This window comes from Ceratotherium simum, chromosome 22 (assembly GCF_057802395.1).
Source record: "Ceratotherium simum simum isolate JZ-2026a chromosome 22, ASM5780239v1, whole genome shotgun sequence".
NCBI classification, from domain to species: Eukaryota; Metazoa; Chordata; class Mammalia; order Perissodactyla; family Rhinocerotidae; genus Ceratotherium; species Ceratotherium simum.
The window spans coordinates 11,374,167-11,385,422 of NC_141921.1; the positions used below are offsets into that span (position 1 = coordinate 11,374,167).

Below are 11,256 nucleotides of genomic sequence, written 5' to 3' on the forward strand. Positions count from 1 at the left end.
TAAAGGAAAAGGCTAGTCAATTAGTTAATGTTAATGAGATAACGTCAATCAAAGTGAATTGAAGACTATATCTATATGTGAAATGAAAAAAATTAGTGTATACACACACACGGCCATATCCAGAGACTGACTAATGTTTTTCATTCATTACAAATGGAATGTCTTTTTTTTTTGCTGAGGAAGATTTGCCCTGAGCTAACATCTGTGCCAGTCTTCCTCTATTTTGTATGTGGGTAGCTGCCACAGCATGGCCGCTGACGAGTGGTGTAGGTCGGTGCCCAGGAACCAAACCCAGGCCATGAAAGTGGAGTGCGCTGAACTTAACCACTAGGCTACGGGGCCGGCCCTTTAATCTGTTCAACTATGGGCAATTTAATATTTTGAGCTACTCACCAAAGCCTGTAATGTTATATTATCAAATATGTTTCTGTTTGGTTTTATTTTTGTTTTACTTTACCAATATTGAATGGTTTTTACATTTTTGGGCCTTGTATTTGGTCTTAAAACCATGACTAATGGATAAATTTAGGAAAATTAATTTGTGTTTCACTTTCAGTCTTTAAATCGTGGATTATTTTCTAGGTTATCATATTTATCCCTTGAATGTATCTGGATCATCAAGACTTAGATATCTTTAGCACTCAGATAAAAAGCAACATGAAGCTTAAAGCTGAAGACGTTTGGTTACTTTCATAGAATGGAACACGTTTAGAATAACACTATTTCGTACTCAGAATAAGATAAATGATGGCCTACTCTGTTGTGTCTTTCAGTGTGTTGGCATGCATCAGCCCTGAAGCAGTGATCTCTGGATTAAACTACATGTCATTTGCTAATGTTGGCATGAGTGGCTTAAGCCCCAGTGGTATGGATTTGAGCATGGAGGCAAATGCTATAGCCCTGAAATATTTAAATGAAAATCAGCTGTCACAACTTTCTCTCTCTCAGTCAAACCAAAATAACGGTGACTCATCTTTTAGCCTTCTACATATTAATACAGACAGAAGCACAGTGGGACTTAGTTTAATTTCACCAAACAACATGTCATTTGCGACCAAAAAATATATGAAGAGATATGGACTCATACAAAGCAGTGACAATAGTGAAGATGAAGAGGATCCTCTGAACAACACAGATAGCAAAAGTGAACATTTATTGAACCAAAACCTTACATCCATACCTGAACAACTTGATTGTCAGAAAGAGCCCTCCAGGAGTGCCTGTGAAGTAACTAGTTGTTCTAACTGTGACTCTGTGGGCACCCACACAGATGTGCCAGTATTGAGAAATATTACAAATGAAGTTGCTCAGCTAAAAGCAGCACAGCCGTTGAATGAAAACCCAGCTTTCTTCTTAAACAACCTTAAACCAAGTCCTGCAGTGAATCTCCGAACTGGAAAAGTAGAGTTTACCCAACATCCTGAGAAAGAAAATGAAAGGGACACTCCAATTTTTCCTGAAAGTTTAAAACCTTCTGAAACTTTAAAGCAAATGAATAGTATGAATTCAGTAGGCACCTTCTTAGATGTAAAGCGTCTCAGACAGTTGCCAAAATTATTTTAGACCTTTAACTCCCTGCCCTCCTGATATGAGGACGGGATGTCTCCTGAAGATACTTAGGGAAGCCAGAGCCTTTTTGTAGTTTTGTGATACCTAGTCACTTTACGGGTCACTCTTTCTTGGTAGCAGCTGATTGCAAAGAGCTGAACAAGTGACCTGATTGTCTGTGAGATGGCTGGCTAGGAGCAGGGCTAAGTTCTCTTTGTTCAAATAGAGCTGTCCAGCATCACTGAAACCTTTTGAAAAAAAAAATCCTGAGATCAGTTATTTCAACAAATTTAGATAAACAGAAACTATCCAACTCTGATTCTCAACTGCTCTCTTCTACTGTACATTTTGAAAAGTAAGTCCATTTTCCTGGCATGTTGCATGTCTGCATTACCCAGTATCGCCTAAAAGAACATAAAATAAAGTTATCATGACCCTGACTAAATTAGCTAAATCAACCTTTATTGAATTTAAGGGGAAGGTTTTATTTTTTAAAATAACTTAAGATCTTTTATACAAGGAGTATATATGTCCTCTTAATTAAGATGAGTGTTAAATTCTGTGGAAGTAGAACTTTTGCAGACTGGCGGGTTGATGTTAATATAACATTTTCAACATATAGCACTATCAGAATAAGAAATTATTGGGTATGAGTGTGTTTTATAAACCGTGTGAGTTTTTCAAATGTTTCAATATTTTTAATGGAATTTAATAAAAATGTCTCGATTGACTGCTTCCTTTTATCCTCTGCTATAACATATCCTCTCCACTTTTTTTTTTAACGTTTTAGACTCCCAAAAAGTTACAGAAATAATACAGAGAGTTCAGGGTACCCTTCACCCAGCAACCCCCAATGATAATCTCTTACATAACCATATTGAACGATCAACCGAAGAAGCTGACATTGGGCACAATGTTAACTAAACTACAGATCTTTCAGCTTTCACAAGTTTCTACATGTACTCATTTATTTACTTTTTGGTGTATAGCTCTATGAAGTTTATCATTTATTATGGATCTGCATAACCACCACCACAATCATCATACAGACCTGTTCCAATACCACAAAGAAACTCCCTAGTGCTACCCCTTTAAAATACACCCTCCCTCCATCCCTAACCCTGACAACCAATGATCTGTTCTCCATCACTGGAGTTTCCTCATTTTGAGAATGTTAATATAAATGGAATCATACTATGAACTTTTTTTGAAGAAGAAGAAGATTGGCCCTGCACTAATATCTGCTGCCAGTCTTCCTCTTTTTCTTTTTTCTCCCCAATACCCCAGTACATAGCTGTGTGTCATAGTTGTAGAGTTGTAGCTCTTCCATATGGGACGCTGCCTCAGCATGGCTTGATGAGCCGTGAGTCTAAGTCCATGCCCGGGATCCGAACCAGTGAACCCTGGGCTGTGAACGTGGAATGCATGAACACAATTGCTGCGCCACTGGGCTGGCCCCTATGTAACTTTTTGAAATTAGTTTTCACTCAGCATAATGTCCTTGAGATCATCCAAGTTGTTGAGTGTATCAGTAGTTGCTTCCTTGTTTCCCTCACCTTCTTAAAAATTAGGTTTTAAACTGTCATTTCTGAATATAAATGAAAAAAAGTCCACATTCACTTGAGAGATAAAGCTCTTCTGCTGAAGTTAGATGTCATTGCCTTATATCAAAGTTCAATACGTAGACTGGAAAGAAATGGACTTTGGATCTCTAAATACTTTCCAATGCAGCTGGGCCATCTGAAGTAATAATCTGATAAAACAATTGTTAGCAAGCCGAAGTAAGTTACACGGTGGTTCTCTGCTGTCCCGTGCTGAAGCCAGGGTTCCCGTGGTGCATGTTTCCCCGTGGCGTTGCTCTTTCAGGTTAAAATTAAGACATGGAAATGGCAATGACAATGAGTCTCTGTGTTTCTCTTTGTTTCCATAAGCATCATTTGGGGCTTTAGTTATTTTAATAAATAGCATAAACATCCACTTACAGGTTTCACTGGAGTAAATTTTTAAGTAATGGAATTGTCATTGCCACTTCAAGTGTGCTGTTTAACCCCAGTGTTTCACCCAAGAAGCAGGTGTGGGTACAATTTATATTGCACATTACTGAAAAAAACAATGCCTCTGAATTAACTGACAGCTTCATTAACTATACCATTATCATTGGGAACCCTGTAATTTTCACACCAAAAAAGAAGCTTTCTATCTGAATAATAAAAGCTGAACCTGAGGCTATTTAGGCAAAATCTAATTCCATCACTTCTGTTACCACATCTAATTTAAGGCCTCTGATAAGACACTTAAGCAGTTTTGGAGACTGAATTTAGACTGCAGATTAATTCAACAAAACATGTTGCTCCTAAACACATGTCCAGAGAAGAGGGACCATCACTGAAGCCTCCTCCAGAAAGTTCTGTAAGAAGAATGTTTTGCCAAGGGAAGTTATTTAGCAAATTAGTTGCTATGATAGCTTTTAGGCATCTTTGGAAAAAGCATTAGTGGGGAAAGTGGATTAAAAGACTTTGGATATGATAGCCTCTCAAGTGACATTTCCCTGAATCTTTTTCTTTCATTCAGTCCCACAGCATACTGTTTATAGATACAGGGGTGCTACTTCAAATGGAATAAGGAAATAGTGGAGCTTTTGGGAAACAACCCCTTTAGTCTGGGTGCTGACCAATTGGCACTCCCCCACCTTCACCAAACGTCCCCACTCAACCTCCGAGCCCCTTGCTGGCTGCTGATTCTGTGCTCACTTGTCCTCTGCCTTGCCCTGCCTGTGCTAAGCTCCACAGAAGTGGATGTAGACATGTTAGACATAAGCCTTGTCCTTTGCCAGCTGCAAAGACTCAAGAGAAAACAGATACACCCTGGAAACAGTCACAGAACAGTATGAGACAGTGTATGATGAAAAGCCAAAATGAGTGATCCAGACTGTAAGGAGCCACAGCAGTGTAATCATGATAGCTTCCATCTCTTTAGGACTTACCTTGTGCTCACAGGGCGCTGTGCAGAGCACTTCCCACTAACTGAAATGAAAAGTTAATTCATTGGGCCAGCCCCGTGGCTTAGCGGTTAAGTGCACGCACTCCGCTGCCAGCGGCCCGGGTTCGGATCCCAGGCGTGCACTGACGCACTGCTTCTCCGGCCATGCTGAGGCCGCGTCCCACATACAGCAACTAGAAGGATGTGCAGCTATGCCATACAACTATCTACTGGGGCTTTGGGGGAAAAATAAATAAGTAAAAATTAAAAAAAAAAAAAGTTAATTCATTTAAGCCTCCTGGCTGACCCCAGCTGGTGACTGTCATCCTATAGTTGAGGGAACACCCTTAGGGAAGTAAGTTACCCAAGTAAGTTGCTACCAGAGATTCAAGCTCAAGTATAACTCCAGGACTCAAGCTCTTAATAAGTCACTGAGAAATACAACTTTTCTGAGGCCTGAGGAATTCAGGAAGAGCTTCCTACAAGAAACAAATCTTGAGCTGAATGAATGGTTTCAAATACGACAGTCAATGCTGTTTCAAATATGCGCTGTCCTCCAAGCTGCCCTTGTTTATTTTCCCCCAAGAAGGAGTCTCCTTGCCCTTAGCCAAGATCAGAAACTTTTTAACTCAAGAGTCCTGAAGTAGGCAACCCCAGCTCTGTTAATGTTCAAGAGTTCACTGCAGTGATTTTACCTCATGGTGACCCACTGAGTCTACTGTACGGCTTTCCTACAATCCTCACAACCAAAACCTGACTGAAGTATGTATGGCAGGCATCATTACCCCCTTTCTACAGCAGATGAGACAGACACAAGGTATAACTGGGCCAAGGTCACACATTCATAGTTACCACCAGGACATCAGCCTAGTGTGTCCTTCCAGAGCATCTAGCGCAGCGGCAGCCCCGCCCTCCTCCATTCTTCCTCTCCCCACCAGCACCTTGTTTACTCCTAATCATTCAACAGGTATCTAGTGTTGATTCTGCTGGGCGCTGTGCTAGATACTGAGCATACAGTGATGAACAAGACAAATTTGCCCTGTGGATCTCGATCTAATGGGGGAGAGACATGTAAACAGCAATACAGTGAGGTCAGTGCTTATAATAAAATTATATAAAACGCGAGACTATATTAAGCTGGGAGGAGGCTTATTCTGAGAACGTTCTAGATTTTTCCAGAATCTTGCAGGAGCAATAAGGAAGAGAAAAGGAAGAAGTGATATTTCTGATAGAGGGAACAGCTGGTTGGAATGCATGGAGAGATGAAGAGGTATATTAGGAGTCAGCAACAATTGGATTCCTCTTGTTGCTCTGCCCCAAATTTTGTGACATTGGGCAAATCACTTCACATCAGTAGGCTTTAGTTTCCCAATTTTTTAGGTGAAGGGGCTAGCCCCTGTATCTCTGACATTCTGTAATTGTATCAACTGATGATGCAGAAATAGGATGTGAGGAGTGGTTTACAAGTCCAGAGGAGGGGAAGGCTTCTGCAAGAGTTAGCATTGGAGTTGGACCTTGAAGGATTTTGAAGGATTTCCACAGTCACAGATGAGGAAAAGATTTCCCTATGTTTTATAATGCTGAATATGTTTTTATAGTTTAAAAAGGAAAAGAGAATTCACTTTTCCCCACCAAAATGTTGAGTAATAATATCTGTTCGAAAGGGTCCCTGTCTCCTCTCCACTTCCCAAACTGGAACTGTCTGGGTCACAGAGGACATCCTCAGAGGAAATCCTGCTTTCCCACTTCCTGGTCAGAGACTGAACTCCAGGAAATGGATGGATTTGGGGAGAGCCCTGTGTCCTTCCTCTTCATGGGAGGTCTGGGACCGGGAGGACAAGAGGGACTAATTAAAAACACAATGGAAAAGATGACATCAGGTATCCAAGGGTGTCAGAGCTGCAGGGCCCTCAGAAATCACTGGGTCCCCATTGTACAATAGAGGACACGGGCCCAAAGAAGAGAAGGGACTTTCTCAAGTTCACACAGCTCAGCAAGCACAGAGCTGAGACTGGAACTCAGGGCTCTAGCCTCTCTGACCATACTGTCATATGCCATGGTATTTGAGTAAGTTAGGTATCAGCAATCGAACCTAGGCCCTCACTGTTCCCCTTTATGCCATAAAGAAAGAAAAGGCATGTATCAGTAGTTTGGTCTTTTTTTATTGCTGCATGAGTGTACCACAGTTGGTTTATCCATTCACCTGCTGATGGGCATTTGGATTGTTTCTAATTTTGAGCTATTATGAATAAAGCTGCCTGTGAATACTCGTGTACAAGAGTTCTTGTGGCTCTCTGTTGTTCAATTCTCCCAAGTAAGTGTATGTTTATCAACTGTATGTTTATAGTGAACCGCCAAAGAGTTCTTCAAAGCGGTTGAGTCATTTTTGCATTCCTTTCAACAATGTATGAGAATTCCAGTTGCTCCACGTCCTCAACAATACTTGGTATTGTCAGTCTTTTAAATTTGAACCGTTTTAGTGGGTGTGTTATGTGGTATCCCATCGCAGTTTTAATCTGCATTTCCCTAAGGCAAGTTTGAGCATCTTTTCGTGAGATTTTTGGCTATTTGTTTATCCTCTTTAGGATGACAAGGGATTTAAACCAGGACGTATCACAGTGCTATCCAAAGTGTCCAAGATTTTGAAGCAGTTCTCCCAGTGTAGCAACTATTTCATTACAGTCAGCGGGAATGGAGAGGACATTGGGTCCAAGGCGATATGGGTACTGACCAGCTGGAGTGGCCTTGTGTGAGATGAGCCTGTTTCCTCCTCTCTGAAGTGGGGGTCACACTAGCAGCTGGGCAGGGTTATTGTGGAGGATGAAATGACAGAACAGAGGGGGAAGCAGGGAGAGGAGTGGTGCAGGTGCGCACAGCAGGTGCTCGGCACATAGAGTCAGGCCCCTTCAGGATTCCAGGGATCCCGCTCACAAGTAGTTACATGTACACGAGTGCCAAGGCCCCGGGTGACCACCAGCAGCTATTTGCTAGCCAGAAGGCTGCTGGCCGCACACATGTTCTGTCCTTTTCTGACGGCTCTGGGAGCAAAACTATTGATGGCAGAGTTGTCTGGGTTTGCTGCTTGTGAGGACAGCCGAGCTCAGGCACTACCCGTTCCGTAAGTCTGGAGCAGCTTTGATCTTCTGTATGAGAAGCCGGGGTTAGAGAAAGGGAAATGGCATCAAAACATTAGGAAGCACAGTGCTTTCATAACACATTCAACTCTCTTACACTGGCCTTTGCTACACACGAGGGTTGTAAACCAGAGCAGCGGTTCTTAGATTTTTGTACGCATCAGAAGTCACCTGGATGTCCTGTTACAACAGATTTCTGGGCCTCACTCCCAGAGTTTCTGATTTAGCAGGACTGGGGTGGGGCCTGAGAATTTGCTTTTCTAACAAGTTCCCAGGGAATGCTGAGGGTCCACTTTGAGAACCACTGAATTAGAGCGAAGTCCTTTCCGTCCCTGAGAGTTGGGGTGGCAGCGCTGGGGTTTGGAAGCACAGAGATGAGTCTCCCCACATTTCAAGCTTGGAATTCTGGGCTCAGGCCTGCTTACTGATGCGGCAAAGGCTCTTCCAGGACAAGGAAGGAGAAAAATGGAGACGATGGTCATACGGAAGTGGAAGGGGGAAACAATGACATCTCCAAATCAGAGTTTTTAACCATTAAAAATAATCCTGGGGGGCCGGCCCCGTGGCGCAGCGGTTAAGTGCTTGCGCTCCGCTGTGGTGGCCCGGGGTTCACAGGTTCCGATCCCGGGCGTGGACCGAGGCACGACTCGTCAAGCCATGCTGTGGCAGGCGTCCCATATATAAATTAGAGGAAGATCGGCATGGATGTCAGCCCAGGGCCAGGGCCAATCTTCCTCAGCAAAAAGAGGAGGATTGGCAACAGACGTTAGCTCAGGGCCAATCTTCCTCACCAAAATAAATAAATAAATAAATAAATAAATAATCCTGAGGGGGCCAGCCCCGGAGCATTGTAGTTAAGTTGGGCACGCTCTACTTCAGCAGCTGGGGTTTGGATCCCAGGTGCAGACCTACACCACTCGTCAGCCATGCTGTGGCATGACCCACATACAAAATAGAGGAAGATTGGCACAGGTGTTGGCTCAGGGTTAATCTTCCTCTGGAAAAAAAAAAAAAGGTTAATAGGGTAAAAAAAAAATCCTGAGAACACTATGATGTATGGACAATTATCTCCCTTCTACAGATGAGGAAAATGAAACTCAGAGATTAAGTAATTTTCCTAGAAACACACAGGCGGCAAGCGGGGGAGCAGGGATGGGAACTCAGGACTGCCTGGCTGCCTTAGGCCTGAATTCTGGCTCTACTACTTACCAGCTGGATGTCCTCTGCAAGTTGCTTGATGTCTCTGTGCCTCAGTTGGCTACCTACAAAATGGAGGTAATGGTAGTCCCTACTTCACTGGGTTGTTGTAAGAATTAACTGAATGAGTATTTAGGAAGTGCTTAGGACAGTATGGGGCACATAGTACGGCCAGAGAAATGATCTGAAAATACATCTGGCTGCCGACCAGAGTGCACATGCGGCATCCCTCCAGAGGACAAGCTCCGGGGAGGAAGCTCAGAGATCGTCCAGTATCCAGAGACAGGGTAGGCAGAAACACTTGAAAAAAATGTAAAGCCTCGAATTCGGGGTTTAGGGAGAACCCTGCCTTCGGTGCGGGTAGAGGTGGGGATGGGAGAAAGGCCCGAGAGCGGCTACGATGGCCTCAGGCCCCAAGCCTGGCTAGGCTGTTCTCTGGGGCTGCTGCTCGGCTCCAGGAAGAGACTTCAGACTGACCAGTCTGGGTCCCACCTCCCCTCCCCCTGGACCCCCCAGCCCAGGCGCTCCGGGTTTCCTGCCCGCTGGAGGCCCCACTCGGTGCGGGGGGGAGGAGGGGTGGCATTTCCTGGCGGGGCCGCGGGCCGCGTCACTCGCTCTTGGACGCTCGGGCAGCGCGCTGACCAACAGGCACCAGATGCTATTTCAGGCGGCGCCCCGCTCAGTGCGCAGTTTCCGTTTTTCCACCGATCATCGGAAACAGGGGAGGGTGAGGGTGTAGACGTCACGACCCCCAGCCCCAGGCGGGGGGTTGGGGGACAGGTCAGGGACGGCTGCCAGGCTCTGTCAGAATCTGGAGATTCGCGAATAGAGGGGGATGGTCACCTCCCCGCCCGCGGACAGATGCTGGGCACACTCCCCGCGGACAAAAGCCTCGCCGCCTGTCCGCGTTCCTTCCCCACAGCCCTTGGGGTGCACAGCAGGGTCATTTAATGCCCGGTAAGCTAATCCCTCGAAGGCACCTAACCTCAAAGAGTTCAAGAGCAAATGTAGAGTCCCCGCCCCTGCCCCTTGGTCCCCAGGCCCCATCTCCAGGAATAACGGACCATCTAGGCAAAACAGAGCCAGAACCCCAGAGGGTTCCTGGATTTCTCCTTCCCCCTCACCCCCCAGACCCAATTCTTACAAATCCTATTTTGTACCGTAAGTACATGCCATCCTCATCCACCTCTTGCCATCTCTTCTGCCAGCACCTGCATGCGCACCCCAATCTCCCTCCCCTGGACCACTGCATTGGCCTCAGAAGTGGTCTCCGGACAACCTGCCCACCCACACAAACCCCTTCTCCACCTTGCAGCCAAAGAGCTTTCTAGAAATGCAAATCTGAGGCTGTATAGGACGCTAGCCCACCCTCAAACCAATTAAACAAAATGATTCCCCCTGAAATTCTTTAAATTGTCCCTAGGCTTGCTCCAGCAGTGCTGGACTCTGTTCTGTTCCTTCCGTGAACCTAAAGCCCTTCTGCTTCAGCCCTCCGCCCACCTGGAAGGCTGTCAATGCTCACACTTCTACCTGCCCCTCAGATCTGGCTCTTAGATCTCAGTACACGCATCATTTTCCGAGGGAAGCATTCCCTGGCTGGGCTCCCTGATGTGGGAATGGCCAGCCCCTTTTTGCAGGGGTTCAGAGACATGACATGACTTGCCCACCGGTGCCACGGCCCAAGGGTGGCAGAGCTGGGCTTTGAACTCAGAATTATATGACTCCTACCCTTTCTATTAAGGGATGCAACCAAGCAAAAGCAATAGGGATGAGAGGAGGGAGAGATGAAAGCCAACCCTGTTGCAGGGTGGCTTCGGGGAGCAAGTGGCAGAAAGGTTCAGTCTTGAAGGACGGATGTGAGAGGAGGGCAGTAAGCAGAAGAACCAGCAGAAGCAAAGGCACAATGGAGGGAGACTTTGATTTGATGACAGTGGGTGAGGCAGGGCTGGAGCCATGGGGAGAGAGGGAGAGATGGGGCTGAACAGCCCCAGAGACCCCTCCTCAGGGTCCCTGCTGAGCAGTTGGTGTGGCTGGGCCAGGGGAGGCTTCGTGGCAAGTCCAGGAAGTAGACTCTTTCTCAGGACATGGGCGGCCCTTCTCCCGTGGGATTCTGTAAAAGTTACGTGTGCCCACATGGTGCCCTGACTTCCACCAGAGAGCACAAGAGGAGCAGAGGGGACAGGCTGCACCAAATTAACCGTATCTTTGCAGAGGGTTGTCCTGATGGTCAAGGAGGGCCAGGACTCAGACTGCGGCCACACTCTGGGCTGTCTGTGACCAAACAAGGGGCTTTTCCCTAGTTTTCAGGCTCCCAAAGGAGCTCAAACCAGAGATGCTGGAAGGAAGGTGGGGAGAGTGGTGGCCTGGGAGCTGGATGCGTGAGTTTGGGTCTCAGCTT

The 11,256-nt window shown here is 45.7% G+C and overlaps 1 protein-coding gene across 5 annotated transcripts in view; it reads left to right on the forward strand.

The window, feature by feature from the left end:
- Nucleotides 1-2,279, forward strand: part of STIL (STIL centriolar assembly protein) — a 58,155-nt gene extending 55,876 nt beyond the window's left edge. For all 5 annotated transcript variants that reach the window (XM_087445981.1, XM_014793830.2, XM_014793831.2 and 2 more), the window contains one exon: nt 774-2,279. In XM_087445981.1, coding sequence (XP_087302107.1) covers nt 774-1,563 — 790 coding nt within the window. In that variant the 3' untranslated portion in view covers nt 1,564-2,279. The remainder of the gene's footprint in view (nt 1-773) is intronic.
- The last annotated feature ends 8,977 nt before the right edge of the window (nt 2,280-11,256 follow it).